Source organism: Saccopteryx bilineata, chromosome 4 (assembly GCF_036850765.1).
Source record: "Saccopteryx bilineata isolate mSacBil1 chromosome 4, mSacBil1_pri_phased_curated, whole genome shotgun sequence".
Taxonomy (NCBI): domain Eukaryota; kingdom Metazoa; phylum Chordata; class Mammalia; order Chiroptera; family Emballonuridae; genus Saccopteryx; species Saccopteryx bilineata.
Window position 1 is genome coordinate 103043828 of NC_089493.1, and position 24759 is coordinate 103068586.

At 36.1% G+C, this 24759-nt stretch overlaps 1 protein-coding gene across 1 annotated transcript in view; it reads right to left on the bottom strand.

Annotated features, from left to right (window-relative positions):
* The window catches only part of STRN3 (striatin 3), a 117253-nt gene that overhangs the window by 4859 nt on the left and 87635 nt on the right, over nt 1-24759 (bottom strand). Inside the window, exons 8-14 of the mRNA XM_066277665.1 lie at nt 15250-15383; nt 13766-13941; nt 13526-13573; nt 13110-13231; nt 8771-8938; nt 6778-6918; nt 2221-2328 (exon numbers count right to left, since the gene is read on the bottom strand). Of these exons, the coding sequence (XP_066133762.1) occupies nt 2221-2328; nt 6778-6918; nt 8771-8938; nt 13110-13231; nt 13526-13573; nt 13766-13941; nt 15250-15383 (897 nt within the window). The remainder of the gene's footprint in view (nt 1-2220; nt 2329-6777; nt 6919-8770; nt 8939-13109; nt 13232-13525; nt 13574-13765; nt 13942-15249; nt 15384-24759) is intronic.

Sequence of the window (24759 nt, forward strand, 5' to 3'; positions counted from 1 at the left end):
ATGCTCTATACACTGAGCCGATGCTCTATACACTGAGCTACCAGCCAGGGCCATTAACTTTTTTAAGCCTTTTATTTCAACTGTAAATTGGAAATACTAACAGTATTATATATACCTTGAGTTATCAGAAGAGCAAAGATGTTAATACATGTAAATCAAATAGAACAAAGTATCACAGTAAGTAATAGACCATTAAGCTCCAAGAAGACAGGACATTTTATTTACCAAGCACTGAGAACTGTGCAAAGAATATAGCAGATAGTAAATCCTGCTGTTGTTAAAATCTAAGTATTTATTGAACAAAATAAATTGGTAAAGTTATAAATAATTTGAAAGGCTATATATATAGGCTCCTCACTTGTTAAGTAAATTTATTTCAAATTTTTCTTGATTTATGCCAGTAAAACAGTTCTAGAAACTCATGTTTGCTTTTACTACAACTACTAAAATTCTTAAACCTTCCCTTACAAATGCAAATCTTCAGTAATTAATAAAAAGGAATCTCTTTAGAAACACAATAAGGATATACCTATGCTCCTGCAGCAGAGGAAGATCTTCAGGCTTCACAAAATGTTCAAAGAACTGTTTATAAGGTTTTAAGTTGAGAGAGAACATTCAAATAAATATGAAATGGTCTTTTCTGTGAAATATATATTCCCTTCTCAACTGTTCTACTGAGTTAAAAGGAATCTCTTCATGTTTTGTAAACAAAGGGATTTATGTAAAACCTAAAGACTAAAAATTATGACCAGTCCTATATAACCTTCAAAGAAATCTGTCTTCTGATTTGCTATCTTGCTTGATACTTTGTTATCCTGTAACAATGCTGCAATTAAAATTTAAGTTTCTAGATCTGGAAGTCCTCTAATATCCCTGTTTTTTCTTCCCCTCAAAGAAGCTTTTCTAGCTAGAACCTTCCTGGAAAAAAGCCAGATGAAACAGGGGTCCTAAAGAAATCCTATGGCCACATTAATATCTGATTTGACTTCTATTTAAATTATGCTTTCTAATAAAAAATATAAAGAAGATGACAATAAAACACTTCCACTATATCATCATTTCATCTACCGAGAAATAATTTTAAGAACATATGTAAAATACCAACCACCATAAAGACACCTCTTCTGCTATATACTACATCACAACAGAATATGAAAGAAAGAACTTCAAATATATAAATTATAAGCCTGAAACACTAATTCCAAAGAATCTATGCACACCTATGTTCACTGCAGTGTTATTTATAGTAGCCAAGATCTAGAAACAGCCCAAGTGCCCACCAGTAGATGAGTGGATAGAAAAGCTGTGGTATAGTATGGAATACTACATGACCATAAAAAAAGGGAAATCTTACCTTTTGCAACAGCATGGATGGACCTAAAAGATCATATGCTAATTGAAATAAGCCAGTCAGAGAAAAGACAAGTACCATGTAATTTTACTCATATGTGAAATCTACTTTTTTTTTCTTTTTTTCCTGAAGCTGGAAACAGGGAGAGACAGTCAGACAGACTCCCGCATGCGCCCGACCAGGATCCACCCGGCACGCCCACCAGGGGAGAAGCTCTGCCCACCAGGGGGCGATGCTCTGCCCCTCCGGGGCGTCGCTCTGCCGCGACCAGAGCCACTCTAGCGCCTGGGGCAGAGGCCAAGGAGCCATCCTCAGCGCCTGGGCCATCTTTGCTCCAATGGAGCCTTGGCTGCGGGAGGGGAAGAGAGAGACAGAGAGGAAGGAGGGGGGGGGGTGGAGAAGCAAATGGGCGCTTCTCCTATGTGCCCTGGCCGGGAATCGAACTTGAGTCCCCCGCACGCCAGGCCGACACTCTACTGCTGAGCCAACCAGCCAGGGCCTCATATGTGAAATCTAATGAACAAAATGAACTATTGTAATAAGCAAAACAGAGACAGACAGAAAGTAAGGTGTGGGAGGAGGCTGGGAGAAGGTGGTAAAGAAATAGACTAAAAAAGGACAAAAGGAAAAAAACTCATCAACACAGACAACAGTGGGGTGATTGTCAGGAGCAAGTAGGTGGAGGACGGTATGGGGGCATAAATAGTAGTTTAAGAATTCTGTGAAGACTTGAGTTGAGGGCTGGACACATAATACGCTGCACAGAGATGTGCTGTAGAACAACGCACCTGGAACCTGTATAATTATGTTAACTAGTGTACCCAAATAAATTCAAATTAAAAAATATGAAAACAAGACAACCTACTTACCCGTTTTATTGTCAAAAAATTTGATATGTCTATCTTCATGAGCAGTTATTGTAACAGGAAGTGTGGGATGACTTACTACTCTGTTAATGTGAGTATTGGATTGTAAATCTGAAAAATAAAGGAAGATACAGCAATAAAATTCAAACCTTCAGATAGAAGCTGGATGATGATCTTTTGCTAAAAAATAAAATACAAAACTTTGGTATAAAACAAGAATTCTGAGAACTAAAACAAGGGCTCTAGAAATTCAATTTCTTAAAAAAATTATGTTTAAGCTATCATGTCCTATAATATGAATAGTACTAGGCTCAAGTTTAGAAAAAATTACATGGCCCTGGCTGGCGGGGCAGTGGATAGAGCATTGTTCCGGAGCACCAAAGTTGCTGGCTTCAGCCTAGAGTTGCTGGCTCAGCCGTTGGCCACTAGTTTGAACCTCGGTAAAGTCCCATATGAAAAGCAATCAATGGCACAACTAAGTAGAACAATGAAGTTGAGGCTTCTCTCTCCCTCCTTCCCCCCCCTTCCTCTTCCTGTCAAAAAAAAAAAAAAGTATTTAAATGTAGTTGGTTTAGAATTCTTAAAAAACTTATAATGGTTATTACTTTTAATAAACAGCCCATAAAATAATTATAAGTATTTAAGAAAAATTCATATGATAATTAGATGTTTGTAAGAAACAATCCCAGCCTACCCACACTGATAAAAAAATAAACTACTAATTTTCTTAGTCATAAGGTCTTTTTTCTACTGACAAGCTCCTCATTTCTGAGTAGCTATGAAGGAGAACAGAAAAGAATCAAAACAAATGAGAAAATATCAATATTATTAGACTTTAAGTAAATCAATCATTCCACATGAGTATAAGAACTCTCAAATGAACTTAAGACACATTACAAAACCCCCCAAAACCCCGATATAGTAGGGGGAGGTGAAGGAGGTATATGCAATCGAGGGGATAAATGGTGATGGATGCAGACTTGACTTGGGGGGGGGGTGAATACACAATACAATGTTCAGATGGTGTGCTGTGAAACTGTACACCCAAAACCTGTATAATCTTGTTAACCAGTGTCACCCAATAAAGTCAATAAAAAGGAAAAAATAAACCATATATGTGTTTGTATATATGTAATTACCTATGTGAGAGGGAGAGAAACAAATGAAAAAGGCACTGGGAAAGACACTTCTTTGAGTATTTAAATGTTTTATGTAATTATAAAATGATTAAAAAAAAAACAATCGTGACATGAAAAGTATAATTTAAAAAATGAATTTAATTATATATCCAGTTGATGGTATGAGCATAAATAAATGAACTTTCAAGTGAACTTTTAAAGTTTCAAGTGGCTTTAAAGCACAATAGTTAGACTGCTCATCCCTAGTGGAATATACTCAGAGAACAAAATATTTTCAGTAATCAAACTACTGGTGTGGTTTTGGTACTATTATTTTGAGATGACTGTATATGTACTATGAGATAAATAAAACAAAATATTATGATTTTTTTCAGAAAATGAGTTTTTGTATAGTTAAAATGACGGAAAGACATAAAAATTATTAAGAGCCTGCTTGGTGGTGGCGCAGTTGACGGAGTTATCGACCTGGGACACTGAGGACCATGGTTCGAAACCCCAAGGTCGCCGGCTTAAGCGCAGGCACACCATCTTGAGTGTGGAGTGATAGACATGACCCCATGGACACTGAGCCCACGGGGTCACTGGCTTTATCAAGGGGTCAGTGGCTCAGGTGGAGCCCTCCCGTCCCGTCAAGGCACGTATGAGAGGCAATTAATGAAAAACTAAAGTGCTGTAACTACAAGTTGATGCTTCTCATCTCTCTCCCTCTCAAAAAATAAATACATAAAAATCAAGATAAATTTGAACTAGAAGTATTTGCATGTATTTATCAATGTTTTTTCTTTTTAAAAATTGTATTTGTAGCATGATCTGTAGTGGCACAATGGACAGAATGTTGACCTGGAACAGAGTTTGCCAGTTTGAAACCCTGGGCTTACCCAGTTCAAGGCACATATGAGAAGCAACTACTACGAGTTGATGCTTCCCCCTCCTCACCTCCAACCTTCTTCACCCCCCTAAAATCAACAAATAAAATCTTTTAAAAAATCTGTTTGTAGCTCAAAGCTGTGAAAATAATATATTAAGGACCAACCCAATATCCCAGTACCTAGACTATAGTCTCTAAATGCCATTTTCCACTAAAAAAAACCCCCTGGTTTCTCAGAGAAATAGCTGATTCCAGATCTGGGGCACCAATGAACAAGATGAACCTAAACATCTTATTGTATCAGAGAATAAGAAAACTATCAATGTCCAATAACTACCAAGGTAATATCAAAAGGACTCAGGAGCTGAATGCTGAGGTCTCCAGTTCAAAACCCCGGGCTTGCAGAGTCAACCAGTCGAGGCACCATAATCCCTGACCCTTTCTTTCTCTCTGTCTCTCCCCTCTCACAAAAAAAAAAAAAAAAAAAAAAAAAAATCAATCAATATATATATTTTTTTTAAAAAAGGGACTCAAGAGCCAACTTGCATAAACTTCCACTGGCCAAAGATGAAACAATCTGAGTAGGAATAAATATAATATCGACAATGAATTGAAACACATCAAATATATTTATATGCAAGAGATATTATAATGACAGTAAAAACAAATAATATCCAATAGACTCACTGATAACCTATGCAAGGATGCTAGAAGCACCTCATTATTATTATTTGCTGATAAATAAAGGGGCAGAAATCAATAATTTATCTTGACTTTCTTAATCTAGCTCCAGAATAACTAAATTACTGATGAAGGGTATTCCTTTTATAGAAGTATTCTAGCTAATAAATGGAGAATAATAGAATTAGAAAATCACTTTTAAACAGTTAATAAATTAACGGACCCAAGACTGAAAACATAAGAAAAAGATAAACAACCAGACAATATTTACTTCTGGTAAAAGTTCACAAATTACTATGAATTAGTCTTGCCAAAAAACATTAAAAACTTTAAAATGAAGACAAATAAAAGCGCTGTACCTGAATTTGAATACGCCTCTAGATCTATAACCAATTTACGGAAAGTAAAATGTTCGAACAGAGGAGCTTGTTAAACGATACCCCAAGAATGCAACTCGACGGGCAAACTACTCAATTTTTTCAATAAAAAAATACAAGAAAGTACAAAGCATAGGAAACATAGTCAATACTATTGTAATAACTATGTCTGGTGCCAGATGGGCACCTGAAGTATCAGGTGAACACTCTGTCAAGTATCTGATTGTCTAACCACTATAGATGAAACTAATATAGGATAATATTGAATGTTAACTGTAATTTAAAAATAAATAAATAAGCATTTTAAGAATGCAAGGGAAACAAGATGGAAAGGGAACCTACAGACGAAAAGAGATTTGAAAGACCTGTCAATGGCAATACAGAGCTTTATATGAATTCCTATTCAAATTGTAAAACACACACTACATTTTATACTTACAACATTGGTCACTTATAACTTATACTTCTTTATTGGTGCTGCATGGTGAGCTCATCAGGTTTATTATATATTTTCTCTACTTCCACTGAAAATTTAATGATTTCCCTTGCTTTTACCTTTACATTGCTCAACTCACTTCTGTCCTCATATACGTACCCACTCAGGTTTTTTTGGTTTGTTTTTTACAGAGAGAGAGAGAGAGTCAGAGAGAGGGATAGATAAGGACAGACAGATAGGAACTAAGAGAGATGAGAAGCATCAATCATCAGGTTTTCGTTGTGACACCTTAGTTCAGGGGTCCCAAAACTACGGCCCGTGGGCCGCATGCGGCCCCTGAGGCCATTTATCTGGACCCCGCCGCACTTCCAGAAGGGGCATCTCTTTCATTGGTGGTCAGTGAAAGGAGCACACTGACCATCTCATTAGCCAAAAGCAGGCCCATAGTTCTCCTTGAAATACTGGTCAGTTTGTTGACTTAAATTTACTTGTTCTTTATTTTAAATATTGTATTTGTTCCCGTTTTGCTTTTTTTACTTTAAAATAAGATATGTGTGTGTGCATAGGGATTTGTTCATAGTTTTTTTTATAGTCCGGCCCTCCAACAGTCTGAAGGACAGTGAACTGGCCCCCTCTGTAAAAAATTTGGGGACCTCTGCCTTAGTTGTTTATTGATTGCTTTCTCATATATGCCTTGACCACGGGCCTTCAGCAGACCAAGTAACCCCTTGCTCAAGCCAGTGACCTTGGGTCCGAGCTGGTGAGCTTTTTGCTCAAACCAGATGAGCCTGTGCTCAAGCTGGCGACCTCGGGGTCTCGAATCCTCCGCATCCCAGTTCAATACTCTATCTACTGTGCCACCACCTAGTCAGGCCATACCCACTCAGTTTTTAAGTATAATTTGAGAAAACAGCAGAAATAATGTAATTAAGTTCAACTACAACATACTGAAACTATGTTTCCATCCTAAACTCAAATAGTCAAAATGTGAAAATTAAAAGATCAACCTTTACTGTAATTATCCTTTTTAAAGTTTCAAAGAAAGTCACAAAAACTTACCAGACTCTGTCTGTGATGAAAGCATCACCAATGACTGTGATGTTTCTAAATCATAAATTACTGTACTACCAGTGTTGAAAGAGGTCACCATATGAGCTGGATCACAGCCTATAAAGTCAACCGATGTAGGTATTCCATGCTCTGCAAGGGGCCCAAAAAGATACAGTGGAAACACAACAACTGAGAAATCTCTGCTTTGTTAATTAATAAACAGAATTAAAATATTCTTGAAATAATGTTAATAATTTTTTTAAAAGTAACTGTGTTAGGATGGTGAACTATAATAGATAACTTTCAATTATTTATAAAGTTTTAATAACATTTTATTTATCCTAAGAAAAAGATAGCTAGTGGGCTCTTAAAGTGAGTAGATATGTGCTTGCAAATTATATTTCTTACTATAAAATAATTAGCATTCTCACATCACTGTCTTGGGAGACTGTTCACCGGTCTGAAAACTATAAGCTTTATCAAGTAGCTAATACAAGTCAAATTTTCAAATTGTAAAAATAAACTGTGAACTTTGGAATCCACTCATGCAGTACTATCCCCTTAAGTGGCACGAACAGCAATTCCTCTCTTTAACATAATAAATTCAACTGGCCAGATCAATGCACAGCTAGGTGAAATCTGGAGTCAAGCAAGTAATTATCTGGATAAAGTTAGAAACAAATATCTAGATGAATTTCTACCTCAAAAGCTTAGTTAATTAAAAATTAATAGATCCATTAAGATATCTAAAAGATCCAACAAAATTAAACATATACTATTCATCTAAAACATCCTAAAACCAAACATACTTTTTAAAATTAAAGATAAAAGCCTGGGCCCTGGCCAGCTGGTTCAGTGGAGGTAGAGCATCAACCCAGTGTGTGGAAGTCCTGGGTTCAATTCCCAGTCAGGGCACACAGGAGAAGCAACCATCTGCTTCTCCCTTCCCCCTTCTCTCTCTCTCTCTCTCTCTCTCCCTCTCTCTCTCTCTCTCTCTCTCCCCGTCCCACAGCCATGGCTCAATTGATTCGAGTGCGTTGGCCCCAGGTGCTGAGGATGGCTCCATGGAGCCTCCACCTCAGGTGCTAAAAATAGCTCTGTTACGAGCATGGCCCCAGATGGGAGTTACCAGGTGGATCTCAGTTGGGGTGCATGCAGGAATCTTTTATCTCCCCTCCTCTCACTTAAATTAAAAAAAAAGGAAAAAAAAGAAAACAATAAAAAGTCTGATTTTTAAAACGAACTTAATATGACTCAGAAAATAAGGCCAATACAAGTGTACAAATATATGATTGTAAATAAATGTCACAAAATAAACTGGTTAAAACCTTCTTTGACAGAATAAGCTTTGAAATCATGCATGTAACTTAGTCTTTCCCAGTTCAGGGTGCTAGTTCAATGATAACACTGTATTTCTCAACCTGTGTGCTCATACATGGTTTATAGGTATGCTTGAGACTGTGACCCCTTCGCTTTCTGTGGGCACTATCTGGAGCAGGCCGGGAGCCTTGTGTTATCCCTATTAGAAGCCACATTTGTCTACTACACTATTACACAGAATAGTTTTATTTTTTAAATAGGACATGTCCTGAAAGGTTAAAAAAACCCACAACTACAGGGAATACTTGCAAACCATCTTTCTTGTTTATAAAAAGTGACAAGGTGGCTCTGGTTGGGTAGGTCAATTGGCTAGAGCAACATCCCAATACACCAAGGTTGAGGGTTTGATCCACAGTCAGGGCACAAATACGAATCAACCAATGAGTGTATAAACAAGTGGAACAAGAAATCCATGTTTCTATCTCACTCTCTTCATTCCTCTCTAAAATTAATAAATTAAAAAGAAAATTTTAATTTTAATGACAAAGTAAAAAGATTACCACAAGCTTTAAATGCTTTCAATATATGTAGCAGTAGCAAAGAAACAGTTTATCAATTGTCTGTCCTTTCTATCGTCCAAATTTTTTAAAAAATTAGTTTTTCAGAAACAGTATTTACTTACCCTTGTCTCCATTATAAGTGCAAATACATGGCAATTTTTCTTGTGGATTCCATAATCTAACAGTGCCATCTGCTGAACAAGACAGTAACTGATTTTTTATGCCACTATAAGCGAGACCCCAGACAGCGTCTGTATGAGCAACTAAAGTGCCAGCTAGAACATTTGGCTCTGGGAAGGGAAAAACAAATAAGAAAACAAAAATTATACAAAATAAGTATATAAAGATAACTTACCATATAATTAAGTATAAGACTACACATACCAGCTTTGAGAAAATAAACAGAAGAGTGTTATACAATGGATATATCTCTTCTAAGTAGTGAATTTATTTATTTACTTACTTACTTTTTACAGAGACAGAGAGAGAGAGGGACGGACAGACAGACAGGAACGGAGAGAGATGAGAAGCATCAATCATCAGTTTTTCATTGCGACACCTGAGTTGCTCATTGATTGCTTTCTCATATGTGCCCTGACCGTGGGCCTTCAGCAGACTGAGTAACCCCTTGCTCGAGCCAGCAACCTTGGGTCCAAGCTGGTGAGTTTTACTCAAACCAGATGAGCCCACGCTCAAGCTGGTGACTTCAGGGTTTCGAATCTGGTCCTCCGCATCCCAGTCCGACACTCTATCCACTGCGTCACCGCCTGGTCAGGCTAAGTTGTACATTTATAGGTTATTTTTACCCATCCCTCCCAACACATTCTTGCATTTTGCAATTTTCTGTGAAGAATTTAGGTTCTTTAAAAATAACAGCTTCATTGAGCTTTAATTCCCATTCCATACAACTCACAAACTTAAAGTGTACAATTCAGTGGTTTTAGTACATTCACATGGTTGTGCAATCACCATCACACCAATATCACTCACTAGCCACTTCACTCCAATTCTTTTTCCCTGCCCTTCGGCAGTCCTGCATTTCACTCAGCTACTTTGTTTCTACAACTCTGCCTATTCTGGACATTTCAAACAAGTGGAATTTTGTGACTGGCTTTTCTCACTTAGCATACTGTTTCCAAGGTTCAATCACGTTGTAGCATGTATCAGCACTTCATTTATTTTAAGTGTCCATTAACCAGTCTGACCAGGTGGTGGCACGGTGAATGGAGTATCAAACTGAGACATGGAGGACCCAGGTTCAAAACCCCAAAGTTGCGGGCTTGAGCACAGGCTCACAAGCTTGAGCTAGGGGTCACAGACATGACCTCATGGTCACTGGCTTTAGCCCAAAGGTCACTGGCTTGAGCCTAAAGTTGCTGGCTTGAGCAAGGGGCCACTTGCTCAGCTGAAGCACCCCAGTCAAGGCACATATGAAAAGGTAATCACTGAACAACTAAAGAGCTGCAATGAAGAATTGATTCTTCTCATCTCTCTCCCTTCCTGTCTGTCTGTCCCTATCTCTCTTTCAATAATAAAAAAAAAAAGTTGATTAACTGAATTTGATAAAGTGTTTCTGTTTTTGATGATTTGTTTTTCTCATCACATTGATTTTCATCCTGAGTGTGCTTTGACAGGTCACCCAGAGGCCTCTTTACCTTCTGGGGTTAGCCCTAGCATCCCTTTCTTTGTCAGCCCAAGATGTGGGTGAGCTACTATAAGAAGGAACCTTCCTATCCTCAATACTATTAGACCTCTTTCTTAGCAACATTTGAAAGTGCAAACTGCTTCCTTCTCCTCAACTGGTTTCTTCTTTCAGCATGTTTCCACAATTCCATACTCTCCCACACTCCCACCAATCTCAGGGGCTAGTCCGTTCCCAGTTTCCTTTTTGGCCTCTCTTGCTCTTGCCATCTTCCAGTGTCCGAGTTCCTTCTCTTACCTTACACATACAACACACCCTCCCTGTGTTACACCATCCATTCTCACATCCTGATATTAATATTACCTATTTGGTACTGCCATTTCTTAACATGTCTAAAAACCAAATTTCCCATCTTTTATCTTCTCACACCTCTTCTGCCCTCACTTCAATAAATGCTAGTCAAGTGCGCATATCAAACAGTGGTGATGAATTATTCTGAATTAGATAATGGTAATAGTTGTATAATCCTGTGAATTCAGTAAAAATTACTGAACCATATACTTCAAAAGGGGAAATTTTATTATATGTGAATTATATCTCCAAAAAGCTATTAATGAAATAAACAACAAAATCAAGAATCACTCATCTATTACTTCACCCACTCATTCCATTTATCAATAGATTCTGTTTATCCTATCCTAACCTCCTCAGTATTTAAGTCCGTTTTTCTCCAACTGCTTTGCTATCAACTGCTTGACCATCAATCTATCACCTGGTGTGCTGGTGAAACAGCTTTACCTACATTACATTTGTATTCCTCTATCCATTCTTCCCCCAGGCCCTTGCAACAGCCGGTCACCTTCTTAAGCCCAAAGTTTATAGGTCACTTCCTAGCTTAAATCTCTTTACAGTAGTCCCACCTTATCCATGAGGGATACATTCTAAGACCCTCAGTGGATGTCTGAAACCACAGACAGTACCAAACCCCATACATACAGTTTCCCTGTATATACTACTTATGATAAAGTTTAACTTATAAATTAGGCACACTAAGAGATGAACAATAACTAATAATATAGAACAATTATAACAATATACTTTTAGTTATGCAAATATGGGCTCTCAGCAAAATAGCACAATTTTTTTTTGGTAGGTTGCAGATTTATTATGCAAGGGAACTCACAAAAAAGACTTGTTTTGAGAGGTGGCAAAACAAGCAGACTCTTAAATAGACATGGAAACCTTAACTGAGTTCAGTAATGTATTAGTCCAGCTGCTCTCAACAATGCCTTACTCTCTTAAGGCTACATCCTTGAAAATGACTTCTACTATAGGAACAGTAGGCAAAGCATACACTGGAAGAACAGAGGAGAGGGTGAGGCACCTCCAATTGCCAGCTCAAGGTGAACTGTTATATTCCTGAGTCTCCTGTTATTAGAGGTCATTGAGAAGCCTCCCATTGCCTGGTACAGCTCAAACACAACTTTTTCCTTCTTTGCAATTTCATGGATAGAAAATTTGTTCTCATTTTTGTAACCACAGCATGTGACTTTTTTTCTTTTCCTGTTAAGTCAAAACCTTTCACCTTTTTACTTAAAAGAAGCTCTTTATAGGTTCTCTTTGTCATATACAAATTGCCAACATCACATACTCTTGTGCTTCAGGGCCATTACATAAAATAAGGTTATTGCAACATCAGCACTGCCATACAGAGCGAGATGATAGTCGAGGTGGCTACCAAATACCTAATGGGCAAGGAGTGTATACAGCGTGGATATGCTGGACAATGGGATGACTCACTTCGAGGGCAGAATGAAGCAAGATGGCGCTCGATATCATCACACTACTCAGAACAGTGTGCAACGTAAAACTTAGGAACTTATTATTTCTGGAATTTTCCATTTAACGTTTTTGGACTGCAGATGACCTCAGGTAACTGAAGTCGTGGAAAGCAAAACAGGTTCCGCCTGTTATTCTCTCAGAGTACTATATCTTCATAGCATTTACCACAATTTATAACCAAAGACTCCACTCCCTTGCTTATTTTTAATGTCCACTGTTTCCATTAGACTAATTCTTGTTTCTTGATGTAGTCCTTAACACTAAACCTGGCAAAGTTAAGCACCAAGTGTATACTGGTCACAAAAATTAGGGGATATTTCAAAATGAGTATGAATCAATAAAATATCCCCTAATTTTTGTGACCAGTGTAAAAAACACCAAACCAGATCTAGTTCTTTTTAAATGAACCAACCATTAAGTAGACCATTGTTTATTTAACCAGTCTCATATATAAAAATATATGCATATGTATAAAATATATATGTGTGTATATATACATGTTAATTAAATATACATATATATGTATATATATTTAAATACAAGTACAGGTACTTCTGTAGGACAGAGACTAAAAGTGGCATCTGTAAGTTTTCATTTTAATTAAGGAATTTTTTGTCCCCTGAAAAGTTGTACTGATACATGCCCTTACTGTCCCTATTTCTTTCTACCATCTTCAGCCAAATACTTTTGAACTACATAAGCTATTTCTTAAGTTTAAAAGATTGTTCCTTAAATTAATTTTTTTCTCTTTTTTGTAACTAGTACTGCAAATAATATTTTAATTAATAACAATTTTTTATTTTTGGACACCATAAGGACATTCATAGGCTTAAATATTCATGGCATATTTCTTAATTTTTCTCTTTAATAAAGCAATTATTAGTAAATGGAATAACTAAACGAGGGGACTAATACATGTTTAAACAAGCTTATACTGAGCTATTTACTTTTGCCAGTGTTCTGAACCTTTTACTCACCGTATGTGTCATATGGATCCACACTGGGGCTAGGCATATTCCACCACTGGATGGTTGCGTCCATACCACCACTAAAGCACTGCTCTCCACTAGAACTAATAGCTAATGATAGAACAGGGCCACTATTATAGGAAAGAAAAAAAAAAGTTACCTATAAAGCCTAAAAAACAATTCACATCCACATCCCCAACCTCTGAATTTGTGTGATATCTAAAAACTGTTTAAGGTAAACATGTGCACTTGAATTGTACTGATTATATTCTAATACAATTATTAATCAAATAAAGTATTATTCAACTATTGCCTTTTCTAATATAAACAAATATTATTACAATTTTACAAGGTTTTGTGGATTGATAAATAATAGTTAACAATAACTATGGTTGTTAATTAAATACTAATTCAATAAAACTTACATGTGGGCCCTAAATGTGTAGATAGGCTCTACGTCTAAAGAGGCACTCCTAAAGGGGGTGGGAAAAGGTGGGGAAAGAGAAAGGCAGTTAAATAATCATAAATCACTGGCTGATATTCAATAGTCATTAGGTACAATCAAATGAGTGCATAAAAGATACAAGTACATAAAGAAGAATAATTACTTACAATTATTGACAAATTTGAAAGAAAAAAACACAAGCTAATATTAAAATATTTACTTTTTGGCAGGAACTGTCTTTTGCAAGTTCCAAAGTTTCAGAGTATGGTCCTCAGAGGCAGTAACCAGCACAGGTTCTACAGGATGGAAAGCTAAGGCCCGTATTCCATCAAAATGGCTACGTAGTGTATATTTGGGGTTCCATGTCTTTCGAAAGGCATCTTTATTGGCAGGCAACTAAAAAAGAAAGAGTACAATATTTAGTGGTAAAAGTAGTACACTGATAGGTATGTGGAATTTTTGTTTGTTTTGATGTATTTCAAACATATATTTAAAACTGCTTTGCTAAAATGTCCAGTATAAATTTAATATACCTTAAAAACTTTATAATAAATTTTTATCATTTAATAAGAATAATAATTTCATTAGCTTTTAAATACCTAGGATTAATTGGAGTCCCTTAATTTGTTTTACCTAATCATCAGGCTAAACCCAAAGGTCCTATTAAATGTCAGATGAAAACAACAAAAAAATTACCATGCTATAATACCTTACATAAAATTCATAAATTCCTACCAAAAATCCAACAGTATAATATTAACAGTACAGTTGTCATTTAGAAAATTAGCAATGTGAAGTTTTTTAAAGGCAGCAAGTTACGGTACTTTCCATAAGTCTGAACTAAAGACACTTTAAGAATATTTTCATCATTATTATTGACATTGATAAGAGGTTAATCTTTCTATCTTCATTTCTCCAACTGTAAAGATAGGCTATAAAACCTTTTCCAGAGTAGTCAAAAGTTTACTAGAATTTAGTTCCTTATGTACTTTAAAAATATTAATAAGAATAATCCAGCCCACTGAGGCTGTTATGTCTAAAAAGCAGGCTAACAAAAGTATAAAATGTAGAAAAAAATAAGTTCATTAAAAAAGAAAAAATTAATTTCCTGGAAAACTATAAATTCAATAATACAATATATAAACAAGTATAGTTAACTCTCAATTGAAGTTTTATTGTCTATATTTCACACAAGACTAGTTTCATCTCTAACACTGTCTTCCCCATCTCCCCTCCATTACTTCCCCATCCCTCAAATGAAGGACTAAAAATCAAGAAATGGCAACAAGCTAACTTTAACATTATCCTTAAAAATAAATAAATAAAAGTTCATAAATAAAATGTGCTTTTAAAGAAGTGTCCTGAAGGCAAATAAGTGATTCAGGTTATCTATTTTTTTCTTGTTAACACCAAAATTAGTTTAATTTGAGTAAATAATTGAGAGTTGACTACCCAAGACAGATATTATTGATTAGTATTTTATGATAATCAATCATCCCAAACTCCTAATCCACCACAATACCTTAGAAAAAATTTAAACACCACAAAGAAACTAGTCATAAAAAAAATACATCACTTCAAACCCACATATGAACACACTTATCTTTTCCATGCACCTTGACATTAATTCTTTTTATATGTGTTTCCAAAAATAAGGATCCTTCTATTAAATTATTAAAAAATTAAAAATAAAACTGCACTTACATCATAACTATAGTCTGCATCATTTGTTACCGTCAAGTCTGCAAGGTCTCCAAGGCCCAGTACACTTAACAAAACATCATCAGAACCCATAATAAATGACTTGCCTCCTCCAGATGGAAACGTTATTGGTTCAGCTATAAAGAACAAAACCGCTTCTTAAATGCTGAAAAATCATACAGTACAAGACAATATTGGGGGGAAATGTAAGCACTTAACAGTTACAATACAGTAATATAATATTTATTTTCCCATTTCCCTCATTTCTTCTACTCAAAAAATCCTATTTCTGAGTAGTAATAGGTAAATGTTTATTTAGACACTGCAACATACCCTAAATCAAATAATTATATATACTATACTATTCCAGGATGGAATGTGGGGCACAAAAGCTTTGTTTCTTTAAATCATTTATCACTTCAATACAATTATAACTATAGTATTTTTATATGTTATAAATTGTTTAGTCCTTTTGCTTTGCATCATATATCTGCTTAAAAGTGGTAGGTATTCTAGTCCCTGCTAAAAATAGCATTCAAATCAAAACAATTTCCATCTGTCATACAGTGTATCAGTTTACTGAAATAAAGCCTAAAATTGCTCAGATTCCTCCAGTAACAGAAATGGTTGAGAAAGAGGGTAGTACCAACAACATCAATTTCCTTTCTATAAAAAGTTAATCCATGTGATATTCTGAATGCCTGCTAGTTTTCAAGCTTTGACTATAATTGTTTTAACTTTCCTTTTATTTAATATTATACTTTTAAAATAAAATAATCTATACTGACCAAGGATAAAATTTTAAATGAAATATTTACTGCTTTGAGCAATTAAAATCAAACACTACCAAAATTAGAAATACTATACTAATATACATACACACTGCTCACAAAAATTAGGGGATATTTTTATAGCTTCATATTCATTTTGAAATACCCCTAATTTTTGTGAGTAGTATATATTTTGCTCTAACAGTTATAGAATAAGCAATAATTCTCAATATCATTTCAAACATGCTTTGAAAGCAAAACTTTAATCTTAAAATGTAAGGAGAAAGTACACAAGTCACTGTAATACAAAACAACAACATATCAAAACACATTAAAAATTTAAAAGGGAAACATTATTTAAAAACTCAAGCTAATTATCAATTTTGAAAAATTCCTATGAATAATGATATAAATAATAAACTACAGGGTATATAACAGGTTAATAAAACTAGTCAGTCATCATTAATACTACTGAAAATAACTGAGAATACACAAGTCAACTTTTCCTAGATATTTACTATACTAAAAGTAAAATTCATCTATATTTAGAGTATCTTATTTCATTATTTATCAAAATATGGTATATAATTTTATTCAAATCAGGTCCTACATGACACTGCTAAAATGAAGTTGCGATCAACCAGCAACCCATCTAGAGTAAATTTGATAGCAAATATACATAGGGATACTAGTAGTATTTAAACTTTCAATCATCATTCTTACTGGATCTGAATATGTAGCACTGATCCTACCAATATATAGTATGCAGTTATTGATAATATCAAAACATTTAAGAACAATAAATCAATAGTTTAAAATTATGTTTAAGAACAGTTATGTAAAATTCATTAGGTAATACTTAAAGCATTTTTAGCTATTATAAGGACCTATTTTTCTTTTAAGCTCATAATGTTTATAAGACAAGTTAGAACAAAAGCCACAATTTCTCCCACTCACAATTATAAATTCAGTAACACAAATCTTGATAAAAGCCCAGTAGAATAACTTTAACATAATAAATTATTTTCCATTATTACATATTTTCTTTTTTTTAATTTTTTATTTATTTTTATTTTTTTGTATTTTTCTGAAGCTGGAAACGGGGAGAGACAGTCAGACAGACTCCCGCATGCGCCCGACCGGGATCCACCCGGCACGCCCACCAGGGGCGAAGCTCTGCCCACCAGGGGGCGATGCTCTGCCCCTCCGGGGCATCGCTCTGCCGAGACCAGAGCCACTCCAGCGCCTGGGGCAGAGGCCAAGGAGCCATCCCCAGCGCCCGGGCCATCTTTGCTCCAATGGAGCCTTGGCTGCGGGAGGGGAAGAGAGAGACAGAGAGGAAGGGGGGGGGTGGAGAAGCAAATGGGCGCCTCTCCTGTGTGCCCTGGCCGGGAATCGAACCCGGGTCCCCTGCACGCCAGGCCGACACTCTACCGCTGAGCCAACCGGCCAGGGCCACATACTCTTTTCTACAGAGATATTTCTGATTAGTTGTTGAACAATTTAGGAGCATGTCTAGGAAAGTGCCTGAACTATATTGGCTAGTCTTACTGGAGTTTTAGATTAATTGTATTAAACAAAAAGTCAATATTTATACCCATTTCTAATTAGGCATATGACTACATTTCTCTATATATACACATACACATAAAATTATTTCTATATAGCAAGCTATGCTGTTCACTCAGCATTTATTACACACACACACACAATATATATATATAGAGAGAGAGAAAAGGCAGGCAGACAGACAGACATAAAAGGAGAGGTGAGAAGCATCAACTTATAGTTGCAGCAACTTAGTTGTTTGTTGATTGCTTTCTCAAATGTACCTTGACTGGGGGAGGAGGGGCCTCCAGCCGAGACATTGTCCCCTTGCTCAAGCCAGAGACCTTAGGCTCAAGCCAGCGACCATGGGGTCATGTCAACAACCCCACGCTCAGGCCAGCAACCTCCGGGTTTCAAACCTGTGTCCTCAGCGTCTCAGGCTGACACTCTAGTCACTGCACCACCACCTGGTCAGGCTGAAAAAACTCTTTTAAGCTACATTTCTACTTTCCATAATCACCCATCACCACTGTGGATGTGATAATCACAGTAAATACTGAATTCATTCCCTCTGTTTCCTTGTAGAGGAAATTAATTTGTATTCTATAAACTCATATTATTAATAATAATGTCATCACAATTCAAAGAAAAATAAAATTATTACAAGAACCAGTTTTTAATGATGGAAATTAATGATACTTTTTATTAATAGCCTAAGAGATTTCATCAAGCAATTTAAGAATACTATTATCATATTATCATTTCCCATATGGAAATGTTAGGGTCTGTAAAATAGGGATCTTACAAGGTCCTTTCCATACTTTTAAAAGTAATCTTCCTTTTTATGGAAACAAATGACCAAGGAAACCTGCAGCTCACATAGCAAACTCCTCCTTTCTCTTTCAATTTTATCAACCTAAAGAACACAGCCCAATAACGGACTCAATTATTCCAATGTTGACATGGTATATCTTAAGTCTTTACTAAAAATAGTATGAAGAGTTATAATATAGAACTTTCTCTCTTCGTAATCAGGTATTTTTTTCTTCATAAAATGAGGTATAACATGGACTTCCACAGGAAAGCATAAAGTTGGAGGCTGCCACTAAGAATAAGAGATCATGAACTCTATGTTCCCTTCTTAGCTCTATGTAGCTGAATTTGCATCTTTTAAAATAAATTCTAAAATTTACCCTTTGAAAAGTACAATGAAGTTTGTGCTTATCTCCCTATCTCCTCCTCCTTTCATCATTTTGCATTAGATCACTGACTTACATATTTTCTTTATAAAGCACACACTCATAAGCACACAGAGTTCTAAATTGATTAAGTGCAACATCTGCAGTGTAAGTGTACAACATTAACTATAAAAATTTTAGCAAGTTTTGCTATGCATTACAGACCAAAAGCTAAAGAAGCTAAACCAACTGAAATGCATAAATGAAAAATAATGACCTGACCAGTGGTGGCACAGTGGGTTAAACATCGACCAGGAGGTCGCTGACTTGAAGCTCCAAAGTTACTGGCTCTAAGCAACAGGCATGTCAGTGAGCCCAGGGTCACAGGCGGCTTATGTGGGGAACTGTCATCCATTCCAAAGCTTGCCAGATTGATCCCAAATGTTGTTGGCTTGAATAATGGGACACTGGCTCAGCCCGGTCAAGACACTATGAGAAGCAATCAATGCACACTACAGTGAAAGCAACTGCGATTGGTGCTTCTCATACCTCTCATCCCTTGGCAGAAATCAATGCATGACTAAAGAGAAAGCAACCACAACTTGATGCTTCTCACCCACTCTGTCCTTTCCTGCCTTTCTCTCTCTCTCTCTCTCTCTCTCTCTCAAAAGAAAAAAAAGGATTAAAGGGGAAAAAAAGATAGATAGAAAATAGAATTGGTCTGTGCATTTTAGAAAATACTTTCTGATGCAAAAGAGAAAAATAGCTCAGTAGTAGAAAAGAGATCTGGAAAAATCAGACTAGTTTACTTTTCATGCTTTGTAACAGGTTTTGTTTTAGCTTTATTTTTTCTTACCATAATCTATAATTCTCATCTCTGCATGAAGATATGACTCAGAAAAAATACAAAATTATTTAACTTTAACTGTAAGAATAATATGCTACTAGAGAACTCTTAAAAGAAAACAAGATATATTTGAAAATGTTTGACTGGAGCACAAACAAATTTTATTACCTAGTGAAAGCAGAAACATCAATGAAATTCAATCTATATGCCAAATTATAAGATAATGAATTATCTTATACATATCTTATATATCACAATAATCCTTCGCTAAGAATTCAACATCACTACTTAGAATAACTATCTGGACATAGAATTATAAATTACTCAAGTATATCTACATACTGTATTTCCCAAAAAATAAGACAGTGTCTTATATTAATTTTTGCTCCTAATGATGCACTAGGTCTTATTTTCAGGAGATGTCTTATTTTTCTATGAACAAGAATTCACATTTATTGTTGAACAAAAAATCAACTTATTAATATACTATAGTCATGTCATCACAAACATCAGCATAACCAGCCAAACTCTGAATTCCATCAAGAATTTCTTGTGACTCTATTTCCATGTACAACAAACTACCCTGTTTCCCTGAAAATAAGACAGTGTCTTATTTTAATTTCTGCTCCTAAAAATGCGCTAGGTCTTATTTTCAGGGGAGGCCTTATATTTCTAAGCTTGAAAAAAATTACACTAAGTCTTATTTTCAGAGGATGTCTTATTTTTGGGGAAACAGGGTATCTTTAGCTAAAATCAATTTTGGAAAAGAAATACCTAGGTAGTACCTTCATTTAGTGTGCATTTCTAGTTTCATTACCAAGTAGTATACTGATACCAAGTTAAAGAATAATAATATTGTCTTACTCTAAAATGGCTTTTAAACTGCCATTTTACTGCTACTAGATCAGTAAGCTAAAGTTAGATTTCAGAGAGGTACTCTGATCCCTGTGATAAAACAACTCCATCTAACATTAAAAATAAAAACAAGCCTGACCGAGCGGTGGTGCAGTGGATAGAGCGTTGGACTGGGATGCCGAGGACCCAGGTTCGAGACCCCGAGGTCGCCGGCTTGAGCGTGGGCTCATCTGGCTTGAGCAAATAAAAATGTTCACCAGCTTGGACCCAAGGTTGCTGGCTCAAGCAAGGGGTTACTCGGTCTGCTGAAGGCCCGCAGTCAAGGCACATATAAGAGAGCAATCAATGAACAACTAAGGTGTCGCAACGCGCAATGAAAAACTAATGATTGATGCTTCTCATCTCTCTCCATTCCTGTCTGTCTGTCCCTATCTATCCCTCTCTCTGACTCTCTCTCTCTGTCCCTGTAAATAAATAAAACAACAACAACAAAAAAAACCCATTTAAAAAATAAAAACAAAACATAAAGGCATACAAGCCCCAAACTTCAAAAATCCCTAGGACAATTACACAAAGAGTTTGCCCAATACATTCTCTGAAGATCACTAAAGATGATCTTCAGCATCTTAAAACAGTAGCAAGTTTATAATATTAAGGAGATGTACCCTGAATTAACCTCTTCTGCACTGTAAATAAAATGGTAGCTAAATTTTGTACCTTCCTCTGCTCTTGTACCTTCATGATCAGTCATTCTAGTAGAGGCTGACCTAGACTGAGTAATGATTCCTGAAGGGATGTGGGGCAGCTCATCCTATCCCAAATTAGCTATGATGTGGTAGAGCTTTTTCTTGTTGACCCCTGTAAATTAATGTCACCAGCAGAGGTTCACTTAATGGCTACTGCTTACCTGCTCATAGCCTTTAAAACCAATTCACTAATAAAGCAGGATTTTTAAGAAGTTCCAATTATAAAAATCTCAGATAATTGAAGACATCTTCAATTTTCCAGGTCATTTCCAAAATATTAAAATGATTTAAATTTTAAGACATCCATTATTTCTGTGAATGTATAAAATATTTATCTCCACTGTTATATATACACATGTAATTGAGCCTTCTGTCACTCAACCAAAGTTCTGAAAGTTCACAAACACAGAAGTTACCATTAAAACAATAAGAATTTTTGCCTGACCAGGTGGTAGCACAGTGAGTGTTGGACTGGGATGCAGAGGACCAAGGTTCAAAACCCTGAGGTCACTGGCTTGAGCGTGGGATCATAGACATGACCCCATGGTTGCTGGCTTGAGCAAGGGATTACTCAATCTGCTGTAGCTCCCCCTCCCCCCATCAAGGCACACAGAAGAAAGCAATCAATGAACAACAAAGGAGCCACGACGAAGAACTGATGCTTCTCATCTCCCTTCCTGCCTGCCTGAGCGTTGGCCTGGGATGCAGAGAACCCAGGCTCAAAACCCCGAGGTGGCTGGCTTGAGCAAAGGGTCATTGGCTCAGCTGGAGACCCCCCCCCCCCCAGTCAAAGCACATTAAGAAAGCAATCAATGAACTAAGGTGCCGAAACAAAGAATTGATGCTTTTCATTTCTCTCCTTTCCTGTCTGTCCCTGTCTGTCCATCTCTCTGTCTCTCATGCAAAAAAAATAAAAAAAATAGGTGTTTAAAGTTAATATTTAACAATGTAAAGAATAAAATGAGGTTTTCCAACTTAATTCATTATTTTGAAAAGACAACAAAGAAATAAGTACAAATGATTTTTTTAAGCGGGTGCAACGAACATCTTTCCCTGGTGTTAATGTAGATATTTTCCTGCCACATTCACACAAATTTGTCATTAACAAACTAACCCCAATTATTCTCAAAATGGTTTTTCACTTTTCCCCAATTTGAAAAACCTGAAGCTCTACAATTTTCTCATTACAGTATGAAAAGTCAACACTCACAGGCCCTGAATGTAAAGGGAGATTTCAGCTGCTGCCTGGATAATTCGGGTCAAAGTAGAACTCAAAAGCACCTGCAGTATTGTGAAATCTCTTTAACTTTGAACTTTAAAAATGACAAGATCATCATTTCTTTTATGTATTTGGGAAGAAAATAGTTTTAAGAATGTTAGAAAAAAGCTCTGGCCAGATAGCTCAGTTGGTTAAAGCACCATTCTGAAGTGTGGGGTTGCTGGTTCAATCCCTAGTCAGGGCACATACAGAAAACAGGTTGATCTCTCTCTCTCCCCATCAGTGTCTCCTTCCCCTCTCTCTTAAGTCAATAAAATAAACATTAAAAAGGAAAAGAGAATATCAGAAAAAAATAGGATAAATAAAATGGTTTATAGTCAATATAAGTTAAAAAAAATTAAAATAGGCCAATCTAAGGTAACATTATAAAATTACTATATATTTACTAATGTCAATATTAATGAACTAATTATAGTGCTATGTAATTATTAATTTTTTAAAATTACTTGAGGATTTTTCCTCCAACAATGAAGTAACTGTAAACAAATTCTCTAATAAAAACTGCCAACTAGATATCTAACCATTAGTTAAATCCTACAATAAAGAAAATAAACGTTATCCTTTCTCACAAAATAGCTCTCCTTTATAACTTTCCCACTTATAAGTATTGCCACCACTGGTTTTCTGTTCTTAAAATTGTGCAACCACATATCAACAATTTCTCTTCAACTTGTAAAATGAGAAGAAGGACTGTTTAAAAAAAAAAATCCTCCCTTAAATTATCTTCAGATTAATTTCTTTCTAGTGATTATATTCTAATCAAAGCTTTCATTCTTATCAATGCAACAGATTCCTTAATTAGTTTTTCTATCTCTCAGTTCCATTTGTCTCCAACCAAATTTGAGTATCTCATTTCTTATGCTTCCCCTACTTCAACACTCTGTAAATTAAGGCTAACTAAAACCCTGTCCTAACCTTGTATGTGCTTCACAATCTAATCATTTTCCTATCAATCTCACCTTTTAATAGTCCAAAATAAAAATCTCCCTAATTTTCTAATCAAAGCAGTTTTTTCCCCATAGTATCAACATTCACCAAGGTTATTTCTACCATATTGTGTCATATCTGTCCTCACCTATTCCTTAGAACGGTGGGAATACTTCTTACATGTGCACACACAAACATATCAATTCCCACCCTCTAACATGCATTTTGGCCTATCACAATTTTACCTGATCCTCTAAACCAGTTCCATTTCCTCTGTAAAGCCTTTGTTGATCTTTTCCTGCTCATTCTTATCCTTGTGTGTACCATAAAATTTGACTTTATTAGATATTATCCTATAAATAAGTTCATCATATGGTAATTAATATCAATTACAATACAGATAAGAATTATTTTGTCATAAGCCCTGGCCAGCTGGCTCAGTGGTAGAGTGTTGGCCCTGCATGTGGAAGTCCCGGGTTTGATTCCTGGCCAGGGCACACAGGAGAAGCGCCCATCTGCTTCTCCACCCTTCCCCCTCTCCTTCCTCTCTGACTCTCTCTTCCTCTCCCGCAGCCATGGCTCCACTGAAGCAAAGCTGGCCCGGGCACTGAGGATGGCTCCATGGCCTCTGCCACAGGTGCTAAAATGGCTCCGGTTGCAACGGAGCAATGCCCTGGATGGGCAAAGCATCACCCCCTAGTGGGTTTGCTGGGTAGATCTGGGTCCTGTACATGCAGGAGTCTGTCTTTCTGCCTCCCTGCTTCTCATTTCAGAAAAAAAAAAAATAGTTTTGTCATTAAAGATAATGTGAGGTTATATTCTTCATGATGTGGACAGGAGAGATGCAAGGAAAGAAAAGCCAGAGACAACATGAAAGCTACTGTTCAAACTGAGGATCCCAAATTATGTAATTATAATAATTACTTTTGCTACAACCAAATATTAGCCTATATAAAATATAATAATATCAATTTTAAAAAGATGGAAATTTCCTGCTTTAATTCTAGTTTATCAAAAACTGCTAAAGGATTAAAGCAAATTTAATAACAAGATAAAACAGTCTTATCTAGCACCTTTTAACTGTAAATTTTTTTTTTCTTTTTCTTTTTTTTTTTCAGAGACAGAGAGAGGGATAGATAGGGACAGACAGACAGGAACGGAGAGGTGAGAAGCACCAATCATTAGTTTTTCGTTGTGCATTGCGACACCTTAGTTGTTCATTGATTGCTTTCTCATATGTGCCTTGACCGTGGGCCTTCAGCAGACTGAGTAACCCCTTGCTCGAGCCAGCGACCTTGGGTCCAAGCTGGTGAGTTTTTGCTCAAACCAGATGAGCCCGCACTCAAGTTGGTGAACTCGGGGT